Source organism: Sapajus apella, unplaced genomic scaffold (assembly GCF_009761245.1).
Source record: "Sapajus apella isolate SASKATOON/1434 unplaced genomic scaffold, GSC_monkey_1.0 scaffold2, whole genome shotgun sequence".
Classification (NCBI taxonomy): Eukaryota; Metazoa; Chordata; class Mammalia; order Primates; family Cebidae; genus Sapajus; species Sapajus apella.
Genome location: NW_022436942.1, coordinates 12,039,777 through 12,067,400, shown reverse-complemented (window position 1 = coordinate 12,067,400; position 27,624 = coordinate 12,039,777). Strand labels below are relative to the sequence as shown.

Below are 27,624 nucleotides of genomic sequence, written 5' to 3'. Positions count from 1 at the left end.
ATACTCCCAATCACTGACTAATGTGATGTGGAAAAATAAACAAATATTCTTCTTGGTTTTATACATATGATGGTGGACTAGTTATAGATCCAGCCTGACATGATCTAAATCTGTTTTCAACCTCTCACTTTTTCCATTGATGTATTTAAGGAAGCAACTTTGAAGTTACTTGTTCATCAAATAGGTGGGAGTAGGTGGAGGATGGCAGTGACAAATACATGACTTTAAGAAGATTTTTATTAAGAAGCAATTTTGTTTACTCAGTCTGTCAGCTTTCATCAGTTTTTTTTTTTCAGATCTAATTGGTATGACTATAAAATGGGAATTGTTCTCTAGAGCAATTGGAATAAGTGATTCAAGTTAGGGGGTGGGATAGAGACATTCAGGAAAGGAAATGTACATGCCAATCAAATTATAAAAGGGCTCAGTAACACTTGAGAAAGTAGAAATTAAAAACTCACATAAAAATGTGGATTAAAGATGAAAAACTGAATATTTCTGCCCCCATGAAAATGAGCTCCATGCAATGAAATGATGTCATCATCCTTAAGAGTGTGTAGATCTTGTGGTTAGACATTTAATATGCAGAAGAAGGTTGGCTTCATGAAGAAACACTTTTGATGTCGAGAAAAATATTGTACATCTATTTTTCCAGCCTGGCCTCTACAAGTCATAATTACTAGGAAATGTATAGTTATTAGAAATAGGTGAACCATTTTTCCTGCTTTTTAGTGCTTATGTTTTTACTTAGCAAATCTTTTATTTTTAACTTTTTGTTAAAATTCAGAATTCTCCTATTATTTAGCCTAATTCAATTTTTTTTTTTCCTGGGGACAGTCTTGCTCTGTCATCCAGGCTGGAGTACAGTGGCATGATCTTGGCTAACTGTGACCTTCACCTTCCAGGTTCAAGCAGTTCTCCTGGCTCAGCCTCCTGAGTAGCTGGGATTACAGGTACATGCCAGCATGCCCGGCGAATATTGTATTTTTAATAGGACGGGGTTTCACCATGTTGGCCAGGCTGGTCTCAAACTCCTGACCTCAGGTGCTCCTCCTGCCTCAGCCTTCCAAAGTGCTGGGATTACAGACTGGATCTATGTCTTCATATCAGACATTGAGATGCCTTCCGATAGAGAATTTCCCTGTCGCAGGAATTAGTATGATGATTGAAGAATTTTTTTTTTTTGCTTGTTTTCAAGTAATTTTGAGGGATCATAATTTCTCAGTAAAAACCAAGTATCTTTCTTAGAACTACATATCTTATCCTTAGATGAAAAGTACAATATTTGTCAGCACATTACCTTTACATCTGCATTCATAATCCTGTAAATCCCTCTAATCCTGATCCATAGAGTGCTAGGTTCCTACAAGAATACTCTACCATGCTTATACCTGCTCTCCCCATCAGCTGCTGCCTCCCAGAGCTTCCTTTCCCCACAAAGACTGAATTTACTCCTTTTATTGTTGCTGAGCTCCTATTTCCAAGATGATGATACATTTACCTGGCAAATTTTATGCTAACATAAGAAGGCTAAGGCCCTCTGGGTCTGGCCACCCTATGCCAAAGGAGAAGATCCTTCCTGAGAGCACGCCCCTGCCCTACTGACTCATTCCAAACGATGACCCTGAGAAGTATAAATTATATAAGCTGGGGAGGAGGGGAAAATGGGCCCTTGCAGGGAGGGATTTTTTTTGGGGGGTGGGGGGAATAAAATTTTATGGTATCCTGAAAATCAAAATGTGAGATAGCTAATTTTCTGCCAACATAGAGCCAATTATGTATATAGAGCCATTTATGACTTTATTCTTAATTTTGTTTTTCTGGTGCTTTGGGGAAGGAGCTGGTCTTTTAGGGAGTGGGTCAGGGATAGAGCATGCCAGACCTTTTTAAGAATGAAGCCGCCTGAATTAACACCTGGATATTCTTCAGAGTACTGCAAACAAAGAAAGTGGAGGTAGTGATTCAATGCTATTATAACTCTAAAAATATTTGACTTCTCTGATTCTACTGTACAAATGAACCTAAACATTGCATGAAAATACATATTTCCAGGTATTTTTGTTGGTAAGAGTTTGGTGGGAAAGAACCAGGGATTGACATACAAAGCTCATATGTGTTTGGCTGGGTCATTCTAGGGGTTCTTGGCATTTTAGAAAAGGCAGTACAAGTAGAAAAATCAAAATGAAAATAGCAATTTGAAGAACCTCTATGACAATTTTATGAAAGAAATACAGATTTTGAAAAGTACCATTTGTTCAAAAAGCCTAGTTGCATTTTTCCAGGAAGTGGACCAAAAGTCAACATGAGTAGCTCTATAGCCCAGGTTGATGGTGAGTAAATCTTGAGAGCTACTTCAGCGGGGGTGTTTATGATAGGCCTGCTGTTAGTTTTCATATTGAGGCGGGTGGATCACGAGGTCAAGAGATCGAGACCATCCTGGTCAACATGGTGAAACCCCGTCTCTACTAAAAATACAAAAAAAATTAGCCGGGCATGGTGGCACGTGCCTGTAATCCCAGCTACTCAGGAGGCTGAGGCAGGAGAATTGCCTGAACCCAGGGGGCGGAGGTTGCGGTGAGCCGAGATCGCGCCATTGCACTCCAGCCTGGGTATCAAGAGCGAAACTCCGTCTCAAAAAAAAAAAAAAAAAAAAGAGGTTGTAAAACTGTATTGACATCAACGAGCCGGCGCTGCTGGCTGCTGCGCAAGCTTGTGCTTTGTCATTTCTCAGAATGACGCTGAGGGTTGCATAATCACAGCTACTTACGGACTGAACACAGGTCTAGCAGCCCATCTAGAAATTTCAGACAGCAGCGGAATTGGGGTCTGAGTTACTTAGATGATCATGCCACATGCTCCCTAGCCAGGCTGTAGGAGAGCCTTGTAAATCTGGAACATTTGGTACTGATGCATTTAAGGATGGTGTGCTTTGCTAACAGCGTTTTATCTATTTGAATACTTATTTTCTCTTTAGGACATGTTGGGATCCCAGTTTTTACAAAGCAGCCTTAAACTATCTTTTTTTTCTTTAGATTATGATTTACCTTATTGATAAGGTACTTCCCGAAAGCTATTTTGTCAATAATCTCCGGGCATTGTCTGTGGATATGGCTGTCTTCAGAGACCTTTTAAGAATGAAGCTGCCTGAATTATCTCAGCACCTGGATACTCTTCAGAGAACTGCAAACAAAGAAAGTGGAGGTAGTGATTTAATCCCATGATAACTCTGAAAATATTTGACTTCTCTGATTCCACTGTAGAAATGAGCCTAAACTGTGAATGGAAATATGTATTTTCAGGTATTTTTGTTGTTAAGAGCTTGGTACAATGAAATAGATTTTGAGAGAATGAAAACAAAACTGAAAATAACAAAAGGCCATATGTTGAACCTCTAACTGGTCAGTTAGGAAGTCAGTCAAGAGCCTAATATACTAGTACCAGATCAACAACTGAAATGATGTACTCTGGATGGAGTACCATGTGCATGTCTTATTGTCTACTTAAAAGCTCAAGCTGGCGCCAAACCTGTAGGAGCCTTTACAACTGAGCTACAGGTACAATTTAGTACAAACTGGATTTACCTGAACCATTGAGATTATGAAAGAGTAGCTAAGGGCCTCTGCTATCTAGTGGACATCGTCCAGCCTTTGGAAGTGTCTGAGCTAGTAGCTGTATTTGTACCCACAGTTTGTACTTCCCTGGCTGTGTGTACAGAATAGTCAGGAGTTTGTTGTGTTTCCTCCAAACCAGTGGTCCCCAACCTTTTAGGTGCCAGGGACCGGTTTCAGGAAAGACAATTTTTCCACAGACCAGGGTAGAGTTGGGGGGATGGTTTCAGGATGATTCAAGCACATTACATTTATTGTGTAGTTTATTTCTATGATTACTACATTGTAATACAGAATGAAATAATTACGCAGCTCACCGTCACATAGAATCAATGGGAGCCCTGAGCATGTTTTCCTGCAATTAGACGGTCCCATCTGAGGGGTGATGGGAGACAGTGACGGATCATCAGGCGTTAGATTCTCATGAGGAGCGTGCAACCTAGATCCCTCACATGCACAGTTCACAAGAGGGCTTGTGCTCCTATGAGAATCTAATAGTGCTGCTGATTGACAGGAGGCAGAGCTCAGGTGGTGAGCAGTGGAGAGTGGCTGTAAATACAGGTTAAGTTGTGTTTGTTTCCTGCTGTGTGGCCTGGTTCCTAACAGGCCATGCACACAGAGAGACACCTGAGTGTCTCTAGGCATTTCCTTCTAAGCCACTTGAATGATCTCATTTAACTTGGCTCTGCAGTATAACTGTGTGGATTTTATCATGCTTCTGGAGAGGCTGATCTTGCTTGTCCCCTAGTCAGACACACTTTAGTGAGCTACATGTTTTTACCCAAGTGTCTTGCACTTGGCTATGAGGAACAATCCCAGATTCTAGTCTCTGAGCAGATACTTCCATTGTTCATAGGAAGAACAATGAATACAGGAAAACAGCCCTCTTTTTAAGTAGTTGTACATATTGGCTGTAATTTGGAGGGAGGATCAGTCTAAATATCTAAATTTTTATATTTCATAAAAATACATACTGATCACATAAAGTAGGAGGGAGTACTATGTTTTTAGTAAATTCAGAAATTTCAAAATTTGTTGGACCCCAGACCTTTAGTTGAAAATATTTTAAAATGTAATGTTTATTCTCTATTTTGGGATTTGCCAGCTATCTTTCTGTTAATGATTTCTAGTTTAACTCCACTGTGGCCTTCTTAAGAAGTTGATAGATAATTTATGTCAGCAATTTTATTCTTACCAAAGTAGCATTTGAATAAAAGTGGGGATTATATGATTTCGAACATCTGGTGGCTTTTGCTTTTGAGAGGCTGAAATCCTTTTCTTCTTTTATTTTTGATGAGGAAAACTTTCTCCTTAATTTTCAGCTCACTACAACAGGTAGAGCCAAAGTAAGTTTTAGGTTAAGATTTCTGAGGTATTATATTAAACACACCTACATTCTTCCAGAAACATGGTAGGAAAAATAGGAAGAAAGAACAAGAGTTTAGAAATATGAAGAAATCAGTAAATTTAACAAATTTGAGTGGACATGGAAGACTAAAAAAGGATATGTTTTCTATGCGTATGTTGCCAACCATCAGTTCTGAAGGAATCGAATGTGTTTTGTTTCAGGTGGATATGAGCCCCCACTTACAAATGTCTTCACGATGCAGTGGTTTCTGACTCTCTTTGCCACGTGCCTCCCTAATCAGACCGTTTTAAAGATCTGGGATTCAGTCTTCTTCGAAGGTTCAGAAATCATCCTAAGGGTGTCGCTGGCTATCTGGGCAAAATTAGGAGAGTAAGTGATTTCCACCTTCTGCCCTGCTCTGTGATGTAGAGGACCTTTAGCAGTTTTTGTGCTATAATGTGTAAAGCATTGATATTTAAGTGTGAGGAAAAGAGAAAGTTGTGAACTTTTAAAATTGCTTTAGCCTCCTGAAATCTCGGCGGGCTCACTGTTGGCAGATGCAGTCTATTTTGGAGAAGGGGGCAGGCTCCTTTAGGCCTGTAGATTCTGCCACTTCTTCTCAAGTGCTTGTGTCCTGGCTGGTTCACTCCTTGTCAGCATCTCTTTGGACACTAGTTGGGAAGAGGGAAAGGAACTTAGGTGACAGAGAAATGGAAAGATCTGGTTATGAGTAGGTGAATTTGTTAGTTAATATCACAATTTGGATTCTTGATGAATCTTTATTTTGTTCTGCCTTTCAGGGTTGCGATAAAATTAAATGAGATAAGATATCTCGCTTGGTAGAACACATAGAACTTCTTCCCTTTCATTAAGAACGAATTCTCTGTTGAAATTTGTTACTGCCAAAACATATTACCAAATAGATTTTGCTTATATTCTTTACTAATAGCAGGACTGAAAAAGATAGGGTATTTTTCACTCATCTTTGATATATTATGACTACCACATAAGGATTGTACCTTTTGGGTAATGGAAGAAGTATTGGGGTGAAACAGCTAAGAAGCGGTGAAGTTTTTACTGTTTCTTTTCTGGAGCTATAAATGACTTGAGTGTGTTCCCATAGACAACATGTCAGAAAATTAATAAATCATGGGCACTTTTTGTTTCAAAAACCTTTTAACTAGCCTTTGTATTTATGGTAAGTTGTTTCCTGAGAGACTTCTGGCATTGTAAACAATTTTGCAAAGAAAAACTATCAGTTCAGGAACTTAAAAATTATTATTATGTGTATTTTTAAACATCACCTAGCTATCTCCTTTGCCTTTGTTTTATTGTACATTGCTTTTCAGCTGGGCAAATAAATTCATCTGTATGGTATTTGCTGTGCTATTTGCTTGTCTCCCATTACCTCTGGATAACCGCCTCTTGCTGCAGCCATGTATTTCCAACCTACTGTATACATTGTAAGCTCTTTGAGCTTTGATAGTTTCTCTGGGTGTGATAGTCCAGTTGCTGCATAGCTGGTTTATAGCATTAAAACAGGAAAGCACTTTACTGTATGGCGAGTCAGCTATAATTGCCTTTGTGTTGGTTCTTCATGAGGGAGCAGGAAGAAGAGAGGTGATCCTGGTTTTACTGCTCTCTATCCATTAATCTGTAGGATCGGAATTTATTCCTATGATCATCCCAGGGATGTCACACTGTTGAAATAATACTAGCTGCAACTAAAAGCCAATATTCATTGAGTACTTTCGTGAACAGCCACTGTTCTAATTACTGTGGATGTATAAACTCAAGTATTCATCATCCTATAAAGTATGCATTATTGTCATCTCCTTTTTATAGATTTGAGAATTGAGGCACAGAGAAGTTCAGTTAATTGCCTAAAGTCACCCAATTACTAAGTGGAATGGCTTGAATTTGAACCCAGGCATCCTGGCTCTAGAGTCTGTGCTTTTAAGAATGTGAATCTACTGATAACAAATGGCTAGTATTTTTGAAGTTTAGGGGATGTATGAATCAGAATGATAGAATTTTAACTCTTTCAGTTTTTGCTTATTATAATACTGTGTGTTTTGAGCATGTAGCTTGTTAAGGGAGAGGAAAGGCAATTGACATACATCATAAGTGCCTGAAGTGCCTGCCATTGTGTTAGGCAGTTTAAACACATCATCTCATTTAGTTCTCTCAATAATCTTGTGGAGTAGGTAGGGTTATTCTCCCTGCCTCTTCAAGTAAGAAAATTTCCCCAGGAAAGTTCATTAACTAGTTCGTAGTCATACAGCCAGTGAGTAGCAGAACTGGGACTTTAAATTTGGATCATTCTGATTCTAGTGCCTGTGATATTCTCTACAAACTTTCTGTTGGAAAAACCATAAATGGCATATAGGTAATCTCCAGTTTATGTACACATAAGTAACATGTGCCTTATATATGGTTATCCAGGATCTCTCCTTTCACCTGGCTTCTGCAGCTTGGAATTTCTACCTTTCACTCACCCCAAGGGTACTTTGGAATATGTAAATTGTAGACCATCAGCCCACCATCACTAGCATCTCTTTATGTGTCCTTTCTCTCTGCCCCTGCTGTTTTGGTTTCCTGTTTGTTACCCATGCCTGGCCCACTGTGGTGTGTCCTCCTTGGTTTCCCCATGGTACCCCACATTTGCCTTGCCACCTCCAGGCAGACCTTGCCAAGGGCACAGCTGTTCCCTCACTCCCTATTTAAAGTCTTTTAGTGACTCATGCTTTGAAGTGGCTCAGCTGCCAGGTGAGGCCTTTGCTCTCTGCTGTCAGTAGCTCCCTTCCCTCGGCTCTCACTGGCTTCCTCTGGTCCTGCAACCACTCCCCCCATGCTGGTCTTACTGGTTGTGCAGAGCGACTTGCAGTTCCCCAGATAGGGCCTGCTGTCTCCTGCATCTGTGTCTTTGGGATGCTTTTTCTTCCTGGTCAGCCTGAAAAACATTGTTCAATATTTTTATAGTAATACTTCAGCAGTTTATTCCATTTATTTATTTACATGATTGTGGCAATGGGATTAGAACAACAGTCTAGAATCTCTTGTTTTTCCATAATCATATTTCTTTTGGATGGGTTTATAAAAATCCCCCAACATTAGTATATATCAAAGTGTAGGTCTTCTGGTTGGTGGGGAAACTAGAGTTACCCTACAATACAAAGAACATCGTCATATGAAATGAAAATACCTAGGCTTGGTGCAGTGGCTCACGCCTGTAATCCCAGCACTTTGAGAAGCTGAGGCAGGTGGATCACTGGAGGTCAGGAGTTTGAGACCAGCCTGGCCAACATGGCGAAGCCCCATCTCTACTAAAAATACAAAAAATCAGCAGAGCATGATGGTGGGCACCTGTAGCTTCAACTACTTAGGAGGCTGAGGCAGGAGGATTGCTTGAACCCAGCAGGTGGAGGTTGCAGTGGGCCAAGATCATGCCACTGTGTTCCAGCCTTGGACGCCAGAGTAAGACTTCATTGCAAAAACATAAATAAAATAAAATAGAAATACCTGGTACTTTTGTTTTGGGCTATCCTTTTTTCCCTTTCTAGAGGAAAGATTGAAGTCCAATCTGACTCACAGGTAGCTAAGTGTCAGATTCTTTATTTACATGTAGAACTGAATGCAAGGAGCAGTGTAATCTCCAACTAGCAGCAGCACCCTGAGAAGAACTCAGAAAATTCTGCCTGTGAAAACACCCCATGGACATGAAATATGCAGATACAATTCTTGTAATTTTCATCTTCTGTTCCTACTGTGGTTTGGTTTTGAATCTATTACGTTAATGATATCAGTTTACGGATCTTATTGGAGATAATTGTTCTTTAGTACCCAATTTCGTGGTTATGATTTCTAACGAGTGTGGGTATTCTGATGTGTAGATTATGTCTCATGGAAACAATAAAGATGCCACGTTGGGGTTATGAGGCTGGGGGAGCCAAGTAGGAATGACAGGACTTACCTGTATCGAGTTCCTCAAAGTTGCTTTTGGTATTTTTAAATGTTTCATCCACAGTGGGCTTTACAATTATCAGGATTTTGCTATTTGTTGATTGGTAACTTGAGTGATTTGATCCAAAAGGCAGCTGTCCCCCTTTTGTTTTTGAGACAGGGTCTCCATCACCCAAGCTGGATTGCAGTGGGGCTGTCATGGCTCACTGCAGCCTTGGCCGTGGCTTGCTGCTCCCAAGCTCAGGTGATCCTCCTGCTTTAGCCTCCTGAGTAGCTGGGAGCACAGGTGTATACCACGATACCCAGCTAAGTTTTACAATTATTTGGACAAGTGGGGTCTCACTGCATTGCCTAAGCTGGTCTCGAACTCCTGGCCTCAAGCAATCCTCCTGCCCCAGCCTCCCAAAGTGCTGGGATTATAGGTGTCAGCCACCATGCCCAGCCCAACACATCTTATACCTGCAGCATGTACTGTTACACAGCATGGATGCCCTAAACAAGTTCTATTTCCTGTCCCTTCTTCATCTAGGCAAATAGAATGTTGTGAAACAGCAGATGAATTCTACAGCACCATGGGGCGCCTTACCCAGGAGATGCTAGAGAATGATCTTCTGCAAAGCCATGAACTCATGCAGGTGAGTGGGCAACATGGACCAGCTTGGCTCAGGGAACCCTGGGCACTGTGGGAACAACCAATGCCAGGGCAGCGGTCTTGAGAAAGGTAGTTGGTTAGCCATCAGACTTAGTGTCTCAAATTGACCAAGAGTCTGTATATAATTTGATAAGAATCTATGTCATAAGAGGGAAGAAATGAATGATGGATGTTTGTTGTAGCTTTCCTTCAGACTGTGTTGCTTAGAAATCATTAGGCACAATATAAACTGGAAAAATACACTGGAGAAACAAAATCAGCAAGTGCTTATTCTGAATTTTATTCCTAGCCTTTCTTTTCTTTTTTGAGACTGTCTCACTCTGTCACCCCAGCTGGAGTGCCAGTGACACAATCGTTGTTCACTGTAGCCTCTGTCTCCTGGGCTTAAGTGATCCTCCCACCTCAGCCTCCTGAGTAACTGGAACTACAGGCGTGTACCACCATACAGCTAATTTTCATTTTTATTTTTTGTATAGATGGAGTCTTGCCATGTAGCCTAGACTAGTCTTGGACTCCTAGACTCAAGTGATCCTCCCACCTCAGCCTCCCTAAGTGCTGGGATTATAGGCATGAATCACTGTGCCCAGCCTACTTAGACTTGGTGGGGGAAAACAGTTACTGTTGGGAAGAAATTATTGAGGATAAAAAAGATTATTCTAATCAGCAGTTTGATTCATTTGTCTTGCCCACATTTTCAACTCAGGTAATTATATATTAATTTTAAAGTGAAAGACTTGAAGAGTTTGGTTATTTTTTTATGGCATGTTACTGTACTCTATATCATATTCATCAAGTCTTTTAAATTGACAGCAAGCATGGAAAAAAATAGCTGGTTTATTAACACTGACTTATCCATTAGATTCTTTAATTTTTAATTTTTGTGGGTACATAGTAAGTACATATATTTATGGAGTACATGAGATACTTTGATACAGGCATGGAACACATAATAATTAGATCAGGGTAAGTGGAATATTCATCCCCTCAAGTGTTTATCCTTTGTGTTACAGACAATCCAGTTATACTTTTTAAGTTATTTTAAAATGTACAGTTACATTACTATTGACTGTAGTCACCTGTTGTGCTATCAAATACTAGGTCTTATTCATTCTAACTACTTTTTTTACCCACTAACTATCTCTATTTCCCTATCAACTTCTCTTTCCAGCCTCTGGAAACCATCCTTCTACTGTCTGTCTCCATCAGTTCAATTGCTTTAATTTTTAGCTCCCACAAATTAGAACATTCAAAGCTTGTCTTTCTGTGCCTGGCTTATTTCACTTAATATAATGATCTCCATTTCCATTCATGCTGTTGAAAGTGACAGAATCTCATTGCTTTTTTATGGCTGAATACTACTCAATTTTGTATATGTACCACATTTTCTTTATTCATTCATTGGTTGATGGATACTTAGGTTGCGTCCAGATCTTGTCTACTGTGAACAGTGCTGCAACAAACATAGGTGTGCAGATACTGTTTTGATACACCGATTTCCTTTCTTTTGGATGTGTATCCAGTAGTGGAATTTTTTGATCGTATGGTAGCTCTAATTTTAGTTTAGTTTTATTTATTTATTTATTTATTATTATTTTTTTTTTAGGAAACTCCAACCGGTTTTCCCTAGTGGTTGTACTAATTTACATTCCCACAAATATCTACAAGTGTTCCTTTTTCTCCACATCCTTGCCAGCATTTGTTACTGCCTGTCTTGGTTAAAAGCCATTTTAGCTGGGGTGAGATAATATTTCATTTTAATTTTGATTTGCATTTTTCTCGTGATCAGTGATTTTGAGCATCTTTGTTTTCTTTTTATTTAATTTATTTATTTATTTGAGACAGTCTCGCTTTGTCCCCAGGCTGGAGTCTAGTGGCACAATCGCAGCTCACTGAATTGTGGGTTCAGTAATCCCTCCTGGGTTCAAGTGATTCTCGTGCCTCAGCCTCTTGAGTAGCTGGAACTATAGGTATATGCCACCATACCAGGCTAATTTTTGTATTTTTAGTAGAGAAGGGGTTTTGCCATGTTGGCCAGGCTGATCTTGAACTCCTGACATCAAGTGATCCTCCTGCCCAGCTTGGCCTCCCACAGTGCTGGTATTATAGATGTCAGCCACCATACCTAGCCTTAAACACCTTTTCATAAACCTGTTTGTCACTTGTATATCTTCTTTTAAGAAATGTCTAATAAGATTATAAGAGTTATTTGAGTTCCTTGTATATTCTGGTTATTAATCCCTTTTCAGATGAGTAGTTTGTAAATATTTTCTCCCTCTCTTTGAGTTGTCTTTTCATGTTGTTGATTGTTTTCTTTGCTGTGCAGGAGCTTTTTAACTTGATGTGATCCTATCTGTCCTTTTTGCTTTGGGTGTCTGTGTTTGTGAGCTATTACCAAAGAAATTTTGCCCACTCCATTGTTTTGGAGAGTTTCTCCATTGTTTTATTGTAGTAGTTTCATAGTTTAACATCTTAGATTTGAGTTTTTAATCCATTTTGATTTGATATTTGTATATGGTAAGAGATAGGGGTCTAGTTTTATTCTTCTGTATATGGATATCTATTTTTCCTGACACTATTTATTAAAGAGACTATCTTTGCCCCAATGTGTGTTTTTGGCACGTTTGCTGATAATGAGTTCACTGTAGGTATACGGATTTGTTTCTGGATTCTCTATTTTGTTCATAGGTTTACGTGTCTGTTTTTACGCCAGTACCATGCTGTTTGGGTTACCATAATGGTAGTATAATTTGAAGTCAAGTAATGCAATTCCTCCAGTTTTGTTCTTTTTGCTTGGAATAGCTTTGACTATTTTGGGTCTTTTGTGTTTCCATATAAATTTTAGGATTGTTTTTCTATTTTCTGTGAAGAATGTCATTGGTATTTTGATAGAGATTACATCAAATCTGTAGATTGCTTTAGGTAGTGTCGACATTTTGACAATATTGATTCTTGCAATCCATGAACATGTAGTATTTTTCCTTTTTTTGTGTGTGTCCTCTTTAGTTCCTTTCATTATGATTGTCATTGTAGAACTCTTTAACTTCTTTGGTTATCTTAATTCCTAGGTAGTTAATTTTATTTGTAGCCATTATAAATGAGATTTAAAAATTTATTTTTCAGATCATTCACTGTTTGCACATTGAGATGCTACTGATTTTTGTATGCTGATTTTTTATTCCGAAACTTTACTGAATTTGTTGATCAGTGCTAATCGTTTTTTAGTGGAGTCTTTAGGTTTTTTAAAAATATAACATTATATCATCTGCAAACAAGGATAATTTGACTTCTTCCTTTCTAAATTGTTTGCCCTTTATTTTGTTCTCTTGTCTTATTGCTCTAGCTAGGACTTCCAGTAGTATGCTGAATAACAGTAGTGAAAATGGGCATCTTTGTCATGTTCCAGATCTTAGAAGAAAGGCTTTCAGTTTTTCCCTATTCAGTATGATACTAGTTCTTGGTTTGTTGTGAATGTCTTTTATTATATTGAGGTATATTCCTTTTATACCCAGTTTTTTGAAGGTTTTTTTTTTTATCATGAAAACTTATCAAATTTTATCAAATGCTTTTTTAGCATCAGTGGAAATGATCATATGTTTTTTGTCCTTCATTCTGTTGATATGATGTACTACATTGATTTGCATATGGATAACCATCCTTGCATCCCTGAGATAAATCCAACTTGGTCATAATGAATGCTCCTTTTAATGTATTGTTGAATTTGGCTTGATAGTATCTTACTGAGAATTTTTCATCAATATTCATCTGAGATATTGGCATGTAGTTTTCTTTTCTTAATGTGTATTTGTCTGGTTTTGGTGTCAGGGTAATACTGGCCTCATAGAGTGGAAGTATTCCCTTCTGTATATTTTGAAACAATTTGTTTCAAGAAAATATTCAGTTTCCTATTTAGTTTTTTATTCACCCACTCGTCACTCAAGGGCATATTGTTTAATTTTTATGTGTTTATATAGTTTCCAAATTCCTCTTCTTATTGATTTGTAGTTTTATTCCATTGTGGTCAGAGAAGATCCTTGATATTATTTCAGTTTTTTGAATGTTTTAAGACTTGTTTTGTGACCTAACATATGATCTATCCTTGAGAATGATCCATGTGCTGAAGAGAAGAATGCGTATTCTACAGGTGTTAGATGAAATGTTCTGTAAATATCTACTAGGTCCATTTGTTTTATAGTGCAGATTAAGTTTAATGCTTTTATTTGTTGATTTTTTGTCTGGGTGATCTGTCCAATGATGAAAATAGTGTGTTGAAATCTCTAGCCATTATTGTGTTTGGGTCTATCTGTCTCTTTAGCTCTAATAATATTTGCTTTATTATATCTGGGTGCATATATATTTACAATCATTATATCCTCTTTTGCATTGACCCCTTTATCGTTACATAATGACCTTTTTTGTCTCTTAGTTTTTGTCTTGAAATCTATTTTTTCTGATAAAAGTATAGCTACTCCTGCTCTTTTTTGCTTTCCATTGGCATGGAATAACTTTTTCCATCCCTTCATTTTCAGTCTATGTGTATCTTTATTATTATTATGATTATTATTATACCTTAAGTTCTGGGATACATGTGGAGAACGTGCAGGCTTGTTACATAGGTATACACATGCCATGGTGGTTTGCTGCACCCATAAACCCGTCATATACATTAGGTATTTCTCCTAATGCTATCCCTCCCCTAGACCCCAACCCCCAATAGGCCCTAGTGTATGATGTTCCCTTCCCTGTGTCCATGTGTTCTCATTGTTCAACTCCCACTTATGAGTGAGAACATGCAGTGTTTAGTTTTCTGTTCCTGTATTAGTTTGCTGAGAATGATGGTTTCTAGCTTCATCCATGTCCCTCCAAAAACACGAACTCGTTCTTTTTTATGGCTGCCTAGTATTCCATGGTGTATGTGTGCCATATTTTCTTCATCTAGTCTATCATTGATGTGCGTTTGGGTTGGTTCCAAGTCTTTGCTATTGTGAGCAGTGCTGCAGTAAACATTCGTGTGCATATGCCTTTAGACTAGAATGATTTATAATTTTGGGGGTATATACCCACTGATGGGATTGCTGAGTCAAATGGTATTTCTGGTTCTAGATCCTTGAGGAGTCACCACACTGTCTTCCACAATGGTTGAACTAATTTATGCTTCCACCAACAGTATAAAACCATTCCTGTTTCTCCATATCCTCTCCAGCATCCTCTTCAGATTTTTCTGACTTTTTAATGATCACCTTTCTAACTGGCATGAGATGGTATCTCATTGTGGTTTTGATTTGCATTACTCTGATGACCAGTGATGATGAGCTTTTTAAAATATGTTTGTTGGTGGCATAAATGTCGTTTTTTGAGAAGTGTCTGTTAATATCCTTTGCCCACTTTTTGATGGGGTTGTTTTTTTCTTGTAAATTTGTTTAAGTTCTTTGTAGATTCTGGATATTAGCCCTTTGTCAGATGGATAGATTGCAAAAATTTTCTCCCATTCTGTAGATTGCCTGTTCATTCTGATGATTGTTTCTTTTGCTGTGCAGAAGCTCTTTAATTTAATGAGATCCCATTTGCCTATTTTGGCTTTTGTTGCCATTGCTTTTGGTGTTTTAGTCATGAAGTCCTTGTCCATGCTTATGTCTCGAATGGTACTGCCTAGTTTTTCTTACAGGATTTTTATGGTTTTAGGTCTTACGTATAAGTCTTTAATCCATCTGGAGTTAATTTTTGTATAAGATATAAGGAAGGGCTCCAGTTTCAGTTTTCTGCATATGGCTAGGCAGTTTTTCCAATAACATTTAATAAATAGGGAATCCTTTTCTGAACATTGCTTGTTTTTGTCAGATTTGTCAAAGATCAGATTGTTGTAGATGTGTGGCATTATTTTTGAGGCCTCTGTTCTGTTCCATTGGTCTATATTTCTATTTTGGTACCAGTACCATGCTGTTTTGGTTACTGTAGCCTTGTAGTATAATTTGAAGTCAGGTAGCGTAATACCTCCAGGTTTGTTCTTTTTGCTTAGGATTGTTTTGTCTATGTGGGCTCTTTTTTGGTTCCATATGAAATTTAAAGTAGTTTTTTTTTCAATTCTGTGAAGAAAGGCAATGGTAACTTGATGGGGATTGCATTGAATCTACAAATTACTTTGGGCAGTATGGCCATTTTCATGATATTGATTCTTCCTATCCATGAGCATGGAATGTTTTTCCATTTGTTTGTGTCCTCTCTTATTTTCTTGAGCAGTGGTTTGTAGTTCTCCTTGGAGAGGTCCTTCACATCCCTTTTAAGTTGTATTCCTAGGTATTTTATTCTCTTTGTAGCAAGTGTGAATGAGAGTTCATTCATGATTTGGCTCTCTGTCTATTGTTGGTGAATAGGAATGCTTGTGATTTTTTTGCACATTGATTTTGTATCCTGAGACTTTGCTGAAGTTGCTTATCAGCTTAAGGAGATTTTGGGCTGAGACGATGCAGTTTTCTAAATATACAATCTAGACAATTTGACTTCATCTCTTCCTATTTGAATGCCCTTTATTTCTTTCTCTTGTCTGATTGCCCTGGCCAGAACTTCCAATACCATATTGAATAGGAGTGGTGAGAGAGGGCATCCTTGTCTTGTGCTGGTTTTCAAAGGGAATGCTTCCAGCTTTTGTGCATTCAGTATAATATTGGCTGTGGGTCTGTCATAAATAGCTCTTATTATTTTGAGATACGTTCCATCAGTACCTAGTTTATTGAGAGTTTTTAGCATGAAGGTGTTGAATTTTATTGAAGGCCTTCTCTGTATCTATTGAGATAATCATGTGGATTTTGTCATTGGTTCTGTTTATGTGATGGATTATGTTTATTGGTTTGCGTATGTTGAACCAGCCTTGTATCCCAGGGGTGAAACTGACTTGATTGTGGTGGGTAAGCTTTTTGATGTTCTGCTGTATTCGATTTGCCAGTATTTTATTGAGGATTTTTGCATCAATGTTCTTCAGGGACACTGGCCTGAAATTTTCTTTTTTTGTTTTGTCCCTGCCAGGTTTTATTATCAGGATGATGCTGGCCTCATAAAATGAGTTAGGGAGGCATCCCTCTTTTTGTACTGTTTGGAGTAATTTCAAAAGGAATGGCACCAGCTCCTCTTTGTACCCCTGATAGAATTCGGCTGTGAATCCGTCTGGTCCTGGGCTTTTTGTTGTGGTTTGCTTTTCAATGGTAGACTATTACTGCCTCAATTTCAGAACTTGTTATTGGTCTCTTCAGGGATTTGACTTCTTCCTGGTTTAGTCTTGGGAGGGTGTATGTGTCTAGGAATTTATCTATTTCCTCTAGATTTTTCTAGTTTATTTGTGTAGAGGTGTTTTTAGTATTCTCTGATGGTAGTTTGTATTTCTGTGGGATCAGTAGTGATATCCCCTTGATCATTTTTTAGTGTGTCTATTTGACTCTTCTCTGCTTTATTCTTTATTAGTCTGGCTAGTGGTCTATCTGTTTTGTTAATCTTTTCAGAAAACTAACCGCTGGATTCATTGAGTTTTTGAATGGTTTTTCATGTCCCTCTCTCCTTCAGTTCTGCTCTGATGTTAGTTATTTCTTGTCTTCTGCTAGCTTTTGAATTTGTTTTCTTTTAATTGTGAATAAGGGTGTCGATTTTAGATCTTTCCCACTTTCTCCTGTGGGCATTTAGTGCTAGAAATTTCCCTCTAAACGCTGCGTTAGCTGTGTCCCAGAGATTCTGGTACATCGTATCTTTGTTCTTATTGGTTTCAAAGAACTTTTATTACTGCCTTAATTTTGTTATTTACCCAGTAGTCATTCAGGAGCAGATTGTTCAGTTGCCATGTAGTTGTGTGGTTTTGAGTGAGTTTTGAATGAATTCTAATTTGATTGCACTGTGGTCTGAGAGACTGTTTGTTATGATTTCCATTCTTTTGCATTTGCTGAGGAGTGTTTTACTTCCAATTATGTGATCAATTTGTAACAAGTGCAATGTGATGCTGAGAAGAATATATATTCTGTCGACTTGGTGTGGAGAGCGCTATATATGTCTAGTCTGCTTGGCCTAGAGCTGAATTCAAGTCCTGAATATCCTTGTTAATTTTTTGTCTTATTGATCTGTCTAATATTGACAGTGGAGTGTTAAAGTCTCCCACTATTATTGTGTGGGAGTCTAAGTCTCTTTGTAGGTCTCTAGGAACTTGTTTTATGAATCTGGGTACTCCTGTATTGGGTACATATATATTTAGGATAGTTAGCTCTTCTTGTTGAACTGATCCCTTTACCACTATGTTATGTCCTTCTTTGTCCTTTTTTATCTTTGATTAAAGTCTGTTTTTTCAGAGATTAGGGTTTCAACCCCTTGCTTTTTTTTTTTTTTTTTTTTGCTTTCAATTTGCTTGGTAAATCTTCCTCCATCCCCTTATTTTGAGCCTATGTGTGTCTTTGCATGTGAGATGGGTCTCCTGAATATAGCACACTGATAGGTCTTGACTCTTTATCCAATTTGCCAGTCTGTGTCTTTTAATTGGGGCATCTAGCCCATTTACATTTAAGGTTAATATTCTTATGTGTGAATTTGATTCTGTCATGATGATAGCTGGTTATTTTGCTTATTAGTTGATGCACTTTCTTCATAGTGTCGATGGTTTTTACAATTTGGTATGTTTTTATAGTGACTGGTACAGGTTTTTCCTTTCCATGTTTAGTGTGCTTCCTTCAGGAGCTCTTGTAAGGCAGCCCTGGTGATGACAAAATTTCTGTCTTTTCCTGTCTGTAAAGGATTTTATTTCCCCTTTGCTTATGAAGCTTTGTTTGGCTGGTTATGAAATTCTGAGTGAAAATTCTTTTCTTTAACAATGTTGAATATTGGCCCCCACTCTCTTCTGGCTTGTAGGGTTTCTGCAGAGAGATCTGCTGTTAGTCTGATTGGCTTCCCTTTGTGGGTAACCCGACCTTTGTCTCTGACTGCCCTTAACATGTATTACTTCATTTCAATCTTGGCGAATCTGATGATTATGTGTCTTGGGGTTGCCCTACTTGAGGAGTATCTTTGTAATACGCTCTGTATTTTCTGAATTTGAATGTTGGTATGCCTTGCTAGGTTGGGGAAGTTCTCCTGAATAATATCCTGAAGAGTGTTTTCCAACTTGGTTCCATTCTCTCTGTCACATTTACGTACACCAATCAAATGTAGGTTTGATCTTTTTACATAGTCCCATATTTCTTGGATGCTTTGTTTGTTCCTTTTCATTCTTATTTCTCTAATCTTGTCTTCATGCTTTGTTTCATTAAGTTGATCTTCAATCTCCGATATCCTTTCTTCCACTTGATTGATTCAGCTATTGATACTTGGGTGTGCTTCACAAAGTTCTCCTGTTGTGGTTTTCAGCTCTATCAGGTCATTTGTGTTCTCTAAACTGGCTATTCTAGTTATCAATTCTTCTCATCTTTTTCAAGGTTTTTAGCTTCCTTGCATTGGGTTAGAACATACTTCTTTAGCTCAGAAGAGTTTGTTATTACCCACCTTCTGAAGCCTAATGCTGTCAGTTCATCAAACTTGTTTCCCATTCAGTTTTGTTCTTTTGCTGGTGAGGAGTTGTGATCCTTTGCAGGAGAAGAGGCATTCTGGATTTTGGAATTTTCAGCCTTTTTGCACAGGTTTTTCCTTATCTTCGTGGATTTATCTACCTTTGATCTTTGATGTTTGGTGACCTTTGGTGTGGTTTTTGTGTGGACATCCTTTTTGTTGATGTTGATGCTATTTCTTTCTGTTTGTTAGTTTTCCTTCTTACAGGCCTCTCTGCTGCAGGTCTGCTGGAGTTTGCTGGAGGTCCACTCCAGCCTGTTTACCTGGGTGTCAGCAGTGAAGGCTGCAGAACAGCAAAGATTGCTGCCTGTTCTTTCCTCTGGAAGCTTCATCCCAGAGAGGCACCTGTCAGATGCCAGTCAGAGCTCTCCTATATGAGGTGTCTGTTGACCCCTGCTGGGAGGTATCTCCCAGTCAAGAGGCATGGGGTTCAGGGACCCACTTGAGGAGGCAGTCTGTCCCTTAACCAAGCTTGAGTGCTGTGCTGGGAGATCCACTTCTCTCTTCAGAGCTGGCAGGCAGGAACTTTTAAGTCTGCTGAAGCTGTGCCCACAGCCACCCCTTCCCTCAGGTGCTCTGTCCTAGGGAGTTCTACAAGCCCTTGACTGGGGCTGCTACCTTTCTTTCAGAGATGCCCTGCTCAGAGAGGAGGATTCTAGAGAGGCAGTCTGGCTACAGTGGCTTTGCTAAGCTGCAATTGGCTCTGCCCAGTTTGAACTTCTCAGTGTCTTTGTTTATACTGTGAGGGGAAAACCACTTACTCAAGCCTCAGTAATGGCGGACCCCCCTCATCCCACCAAGCTTGAGTGTCCCAGGTTGACTTCAGACTGCTGTGCTGGCAGTGAGAATTACAAGCCAGTGGATCTTAGCTTGCTGGTCTCTGTGGGGTGGGATCCACTGAACTAGACCACTTGGCTCTCTGCCTTCAGCCTCCTTTCCAGGGGAGTGAATGTCTTGCTGGCATTCTAGGTGCCACTGGGGTATTAAAAAAAAAAACTGCAGCTAGCTCAGTGTCTGCCCTAACAGTGGCCCAGTTTTGTGCTTGAAACCCAGGGCCCTGGTGGTGTACATACCCAAGGGAATCTCCTTGTCTGCAGGTTGTAAGATGGCAGGAAAAGCATAGCATCTGGGCCAGAATGCATCTTTTTTTTTATAGCACAGTCTCTCACAGCTTCCCTTAGGTAGGGGAGGCGGTTCCCCGACCCCTTGCACTTCCCCAGGTGAAGCGACACCCCACCCTGCTTCAGCTTACCCTCTGTAGGCTGCACCCACTGTCTAAGCAGTCCCAATGAGATGAGCCAGGTACCTCAGTTGGAAATGCAGAAATGTGTTCGTCTCACTGGCAGCTGAAGACTAGAGCTGTTCCTATTCAGTCATCTTGCCAGCCACCCGAGTCTGTGTGTATCTTTGTAAGTGAAGTGTGTTTCTTGTAGGCAACAGATCATTGAGTCTTGTTTTTTTTTGTCCATTCAGCCACTGTGTATCTTTTGATTGGAGAATTTAGTGCATTTACATTCAGTGTTGTTATTGATAAGTAAAGCCTTACTCCTGCCATTTTGTTATTTGTTTTCTGGTTTTTTGTGGGCTTCCCTTTCTTCTTTTCTTCCTTCCTTCCTGTCTTCCATTTTTTTGAAGATGATTTTTCTCTGGTAGTGTGCTTTAATTTCTTATTTTTTTGTGTATTTGTTGTATGTTTTTGATTTGAAGTTACCATGACATTTGCACATACTATCTTAAACCTATTATTTTGAACTGATGACAACTTAACACTGACTGTGTAAACAAACACACAAAAAGAAAAGTAATGCAAACTCTATATAACTTTGTCCCCCTGCTTTTTAACTTTATGTTGTTTCTCTTTATGTACTGTTTATGCCTTAAAAAGTTGTTCTAGTTATTTTTATTGGTTCGTCATTTAGTCTTTCTACTTAAGTCAAGAGAAGTTTACACACCACAGTTACAGTGTTATCCCAAACTTGTGTTTTTCTGTGTGCTTACTATTACCAGTGAGTTTTTTTTTTTTTTTGCCTTCACATGATTTCTTCTTGCTCATTAACATCGTTTTCTTTCAGATAGAAGAACACTCTTTAGCATTTCTTATAGGACAGGTCTAGTGTTGATGAAATCCATCAGATTTTGTTTGTCTGGGAAGGCCTTTTTTCTTCCTTTGTGCTTAAAAGATATTTTCGCTGGATATACTCTTTTAGGGTGGAAGTTTTTTTTTATTTTGGCACTTTAAATATGTCATGCCACTCTCTCCTGGCTATGCTACTTTTTCTTGGCCTGTAAGGCTTCCACTGAGAAGTCTGTTGCAGACATATTGGAGCTCCATTGTAAGTTATTTATTTTTTTTCTCTTACTGCTTTTAGGATACTTTCTTTGTCCTTGACTTTTGGGAGTTGGATTGTAAAATGCCTTGAGGTAGTCTTTTCTGGGTTAAATCTGTTGGTGTTTTATAACCTTCTGTACTTGACTGTTGATGTACTTCTCTAGGTTTGGGAAGTTCTTTGATATTATCTCTTCGAATAAGCACTCCCTCCCTATTCCTTTCTCTATCTCCTCTTTAAGGCCGTAACTCTTAGATTTGCCCATTTGAGGCTATTTTCTAGATTCCGTAGGCATGTTTCATTATCTTTTATTCTTTTTATTTTCACATAGCCTGTCTTTAAAGCTCACTAATTCTTTCTTCTACTTGATCAGCTCTGCTATTGAGAGACTCTGATGCATTGCTCAATGTGTCAATTGCATTTTTCAGGTCCACAATTTCTGCTTAATTATTTCAGTCTCTTTGTTAAATTTAAATGATAGAATTCTGAATTCTTTCACTGTGTTATCTTGAATTTATTTGAGTTTCCTGAAAACAGCTATTTTGAATTCTTTGTCTGAAAGGTCATCTATCTCTGTTTCTCCAGGATTAGTCCCTGGTGCTTTATTTAGTTCATTTAGTGAGGCCATGTTTTTCTAGATGGTGTTGATGCTTGTAGATGTTTTCTGGTGTTTGGACATTGAAGAGTTAGGTATTAGTCTTCACAATCTGAGCTTGTTTGTGCCTATTCTTCTTGGGAAGGCTTTCCAGGTATTAGGCCATTCTTGCATTGCTACAAAGAAATACTTGAGACTGGATAATTTATAAAGCAAAGAGGTTTAATTGGCTCACAGTTCTGCAGGCTGTGTAAGCAGCATGACCCTGGCACCTATTTGGCTTCTGTGAAGGCCTGGGGAGCTTTTAATCATGGCAAAAGGTAAAGAGGGAACAGACATGTCATGTGGCCAGAGCAGGAGAGAGAGAGAGTGAGTTAAATGAGGGGAGCTGCCACACACTTTTAAACTAGATCTTATGTGAACTCAGAGCAAGAGTTCACTTATCACCAAGGGAATGGCCCAAGCCATTCATGAGGGATCTGCCTTCAAGATCCAAACACCTCCCACCAGGCCCCATTTCCAACATTGGAGATTATAATTCAACATAAGATTTGGATGGGAATAAGTATCCAAATTATCACCAGGGCTTTGAAGGGACTTGGGCCCCAAGCCCAGTAATGCTGTGGGCTTTTTTTTTTTTCCTTTTTTTGCAGACTTGTAGAGGTACCGCTTCCGTGGTCTTTGTGAAGATATGGAAGAATTCTCTGGATTACCAGGCAGAGACTCTTATTCTTTTCCTTTAATTTCTCTGAAACATATGGAGTCTCTCTGTGCTGAGCCTTCTGAAACTAGGGGCATGATGATGCAAACACCCCTGTGGCCACTACCACTGGGACTGTGCTGTGTCAGACCTGAAGTTGGCTCAGCATTGGGCCTTCCCTTCAGGGCAGTGAGTTCCCCCCAGGCCCCAGGTGTGTCTAGAGATGTTGTCTGGGATCCCGGGATTGGAGTTTAAGATCTTAGCAGTTTACCTGATGTTAAATTCTACTGCAGCCAAGCTGTCACTGAAACTACAATACAAAGCTTTTCCTGCTCTTCCCTCCGCTTACCACAGGCAGATGAGCCTCTACCTGTGGCCACCACCACCACTGGTCCATAGGGGGTTCTGCTGGGCCACCACCAATGTTTGCTTACAGCCCAAGGGCTCTTCCATTAGCTTATGGTGAATGCTGCCAGGCTTGGGACTCACCCTTCAGGGCCGCGGGCTCCCCCTGGCCCAGGGCAGGTCCAGAAATACTGTCCAAGAGCCTAGGCCTAGACTCAGAGATCCCAAGAGCCTACTGTTGCTCTACCCTACTGTGGCTGAGCTGGTACCTAGAGTGCAAGACAAAGTCCCCTTTACTTTCTCTTTTGCTTTTCTCAAACAGAAAGAGTCTTTCACCATAGCCACCATAGCTGGGAATATGCTGGGTCTCCCCTGAAACCAACATGTCTCAGTGCTCAGGGCCCATGGCATATTCCCTGGATATTGCTGGTTGTTATTCAGGGTCCAAGGACTTTTAGTCTGCAGGTGATGAATCCTGCAAGTGTTGGGTCCATTTCTTTAAGGCAGTGGGTTCTCTTTTGGCCCAGAATGTGGCTAGAAATGTCATCTGGGAGCTAGGGCCTGGAATAGGGGCCTCATGACTCTGCTACTCTGCCTGTTGCCCATCCTGCTGTGGCTGAGCTGGTATCCAAGATGTAAGACAAAGTCCTCTTTACTCTTCATTCTCCTCTCCTTAAGCAGAAGGAAGGAGTCACTTTCATTGCTATGAGCTGTACTGCATGGGGTTGGGGGAGGGATGGTGCAAGCCCTCCCATAGCCATACCAGCTTGTGCCTCCCTAGGTTATATGCCACCCTAGTTCACTGACTCTAAGCCCAGCCTAGCACTGGGAGTTGCCTAGGAATTGCAGTCCTTGTGTCCTAGACTGCTGTTGAAGTTTACTTAGGATCCCAGAACACTTTGGCCTGGGATGGCAGTTCCAATAGCTGAGATGGGCAATTCCCCCTGGCTAGGTCTGGTTCAAGTGTTCCATCTGTGTGTGAACGCTGGCTGAGCCCAGCATGACTTTGCTCTGCACTGTGATAGAGCAGCACTGAGTTCAGTGTAAAGTCCCTCAGTCACTGCACTCTCGCATTCCATACACAGACTCTTTTTCCATGTCTTATGGCCACTGCCAGGGGATTGCGGCGGGGGGTGGCATCTGCAACTCGAGACTGTCCCTCCTTCCTTCCTCAGTGCCTCTTTCCATGATAAGAAGTTCAAACCAGATACTGTGATTATTCACCTAATTTTTGGTTCTTGTTATGGTGCTTGTGTACAGAGAGTTGTTAAAATTTGGTGTTGCAGCAGGGTGCATGAATGGTGTAGGCTTCTATTCTGCCATCTTGCCTGCCTGCGCCCCCCCTCATTGCCACCAAATGGATTAATTCATTAAACAAACATTTATTGAGAATGCGTGGTTAGTTTTCTGCCTTTTCTTTTTGAATCAATGTTGAATTAAACCCAACTTGTAGATTATGGCTGTCTTTCTAGATTCCCTCTGCTCTAATACAGAATGAGCCTTTCACCATAGCCACCACAGCTGGGAATATGCTGGGTCTCCCCTGAAGCCAGCATGTCTCAGAGCTCAGGGCCCATGGCATATTCCCTGGATATTGCTGGTTGTTATTCAGGGTCCAAGGGCTCTTTAGTCAGCAGGTGATGAATCCTGCCAGTGCTAGGTCCTTCCCTTTAAGGCATTGGGTTCCCTTTTGGCCCAGGGTGTGGCTAGAGATGTCATCTAGGAGCTAGGGCCTGGAATAGGAGCCTGGTATTTTGCTGCCAGAGTAATGATCCATGCTTATTGCTTTGGTCATTTACTTGCTATCTAAGTCCTTCAGCACTTCCTTGTTACTAACTACAGTAAATAAAATGCTTCAGCCTCATTTTCTATACTCTATATTAACTTCTCCAAATATTTATTGAGGACTTCTAAATGTCAGGTAATGTGCCAGGTGCAGGGACACAGAAGAAAACATGGGCTCTGTTATCGGGAGCCTACAGTCTCCTAGAGCAGTGTGGGAAGTGCACCAAGTGTGCAGAGGAGCTGGGGGCTGAGGAAGAGAGAAGACCTCATCCAGCCTGGGGGGCAGGGGTGGAGTGAGTTGGAGAAGAAGTCAGGAAAGGCTTCCTTGAGGGAATTCATGTCTGGTTTTACCTTTATAGAAGAATAAGAGTTGGCTAGACTCTGTGTGTGTGTGAAGGGTGGAGGGGTGCACATATGTATGAGGGTGCGTGTGTGTGTGTGTGTGTGTGTGTGTGTGTGTGTATGTGTATGTGTGTTGAAGGCTCTGTTGCAGAGCAGAGAGGCAATTCGTATTTGAGAGAGCAGTGTGTGTCAAGGCCTGTTGATAATATATTGCATGAGTGTGAGGGGGACTGCCAGAAGGCTGGAATTCAGGGCCTGGCTCATGGAAGACCGCAATGCCTTGTAAGGCTCTTGGACCTGATGTTTTAGGTCAGTAATTCAGTAATTGAGAGAATCTACTTGCTGGAGTTTTGGGGCTTCTGTGGACCCTTTGGAAAGGGGAATAGAAGAGCTGTGGACCTGAAAGATTTTAAGGAGAGGAGGAAAATGGTTTGAGTTGTGTTTTAAGTCAGCTCCATGGGGAACTCTGTGAAGGATGGATTTCAAAGGGACAATCTGACAACAGGAAGGCCTGCAAGGAGGCAGTGAAAGGTGGAAACAGAATGGAACAGTGACAGTACTTACAAGGTGAAATTGACTGGACTTGGCAATGGAAAAGGGTTATAGGGATGAAAGAAAAAGGAATAGGGGAGAAAGGGCAACCCATAATCTCCTGGCTTAGAAGGAAGAGGGTAAGTTTCAGAGGGGAAGAGGATGGGTTCATTTTCAGATAGGTTGCTTTAGAGGTGTACTTTGACTGCCCTGTTCCTGACCTGTCCTAAGCTGTTCCCGCTATTTCACAGACTGACTCTATGGCACTGGTCATAGCTCTGTTCCAACCCAGGCCTCTATAGACCATGCTCATTCCTGTGACAGGGCTTGTGGTCCCTCTGATGGTCCATCTGTAAAAATCCTATTTGCCCACCTGGGTGCCGCTCAGTCTCTTCTCTCTCCCACTCCCACAGCCTCTGTTATCCCAGCACTCATGGACGATGGCTCCTCTGTACTCCTCCAGTACTATTCAGTACTAAAGATTCTTATTTTTGTTTGTTTGTTTATTTTGTTTTTTGAGACAGGCACTCACTTTGTCATGCAGACTGGAGTGCAGTGGCATGAACATGGCTCACTGCAGCCTCAACTTTCTGGGCTCAAGCAATTCTCCCACCTCAGCCCCCCTGTGTACCTGGAACTACAGGCATGTGCCACCAGGCTGGGCTAATTTTAAAATTTTTTATAGAGATGGGGTTTCACTATGTTGCCCAGGCTGATTTTTAACTGGGTTCAAGCAGTTCTCACTCCTCAGCCCTGCAAGTAGCTGGCACTACAGGTGCATGCCACCATGCTTGGCTAATTTTTTAAAGATGTTTTTTAGAGATGGAGTTTCGCCATGTTGCCCATGCTGGTCTTGAACTCCTGGGCCTCAGGCGTGGCCTGCCTGAGCCTCCCACAGTATTGGGATTACAGGCATGAGCCACGGCACCTGCTCTGTTTTTCAAGTATATTAATTTTTTTCCCCCTTAAAGTAGCAAGTTCCTTAACATTAGGGGCTTCAGAAACATTTAGCTTAGTGTGAAGAAGACAACGGTTACTCAGTGAATACACAGAATCATGAATGTTAGATCTTGAGGTTGTGGTTTTCTTTTTTTACCTTTTTTTGAGATGGAGTCTCGAACTGTCACGCAGGCTGGTGTGCAGTGGCATGATCTCGGCTCGCTGCAACCTCCACCTCCCCAGTTCAAGCAATTCTCCCACCTCAGCCTCCCAAGTAGCTAGGATTACAGGCACCCACCACCATTCCTGGCTAATTTTTTGTGTTTTTAGTAGAGACAGGGTTTCACTGTGTTGGCCAGGCTGGTCTCGAACTCCTGACCTTGTGATCTGCCCTCCTCAGCCTCCCAAAGTGCTGGGATTACAGATGTGAGCCACTGCGCCCAGCCAAAGTTGTGGTTTTCAAACTGAACTGTATAAGAAGCATCCCAGGAGTGTATGAAAATGCAGATATTTGGCGCATGGGTGGTTCTGATACAGGTTGCTTTCAGACAACACTTAGAGAAACACTGGCTTAGAAGAAACTTAAAGATCAACTAAGCTAATTCTGTCACTTTAGAGAGAGGAAACCACGAGCTGGCGTGTGAGCAAGTTGCCGGTTTCTCGTGTTGCCTAGTGGAAGACCCAAGACTGCACTTGGGCCCCTGACTTCTAGCCGAATGCTTTTCCTCCCATCCAACACACTGCTTCCACCTATTCAAAAGATGTCTTTCTAAAAGCCGAAATCCTCTTTAGAAGAATAAGGCAACATCTCCTTTCAGTTGCAGTTTAAACATTGCCAGAAGGAATGAGATGTGTTGGATGCCATCTTTGTTCTCTAGGAAGTTCCAATCTTAGATATCAGAAGGAACCACTTCTTGATGCTGCT

The 27,624-nt window shown here is 40.5% G+C and overlaps 1 protein-coding gene across 4 annotated transcripts in view; it reads left to right on the top strand.

Moving 5' to 3' along the window:
- Positions 1–27,624, top strand: part of TBC1D30 (TBC1 domain family member 30) — a 99,632-nt gene that overhangs the window by 53,478 nt on the left and 18,530 nt on the right. For all 4 annotated transcript variants that reach the window (XM_032288388.1, XM_032288381.1, XM_032288395.1 and 1 more), the window contains 3 exons: positions 3,033–3,201; positions 5,178–5,346; positions 9,449–9,554. In XM_032288388.1, the coding sequence (XP_032144279.1) occupies positions 3,033–3,201; positions 5,178–5,346; positions 9,449–9,554 (444 nt within the window). The remainder of the gene's footprint in view (positions 1–3,032; positions 3,202–5,177; positions 5,347–9,448; positions 9,555–27,624) is intronic.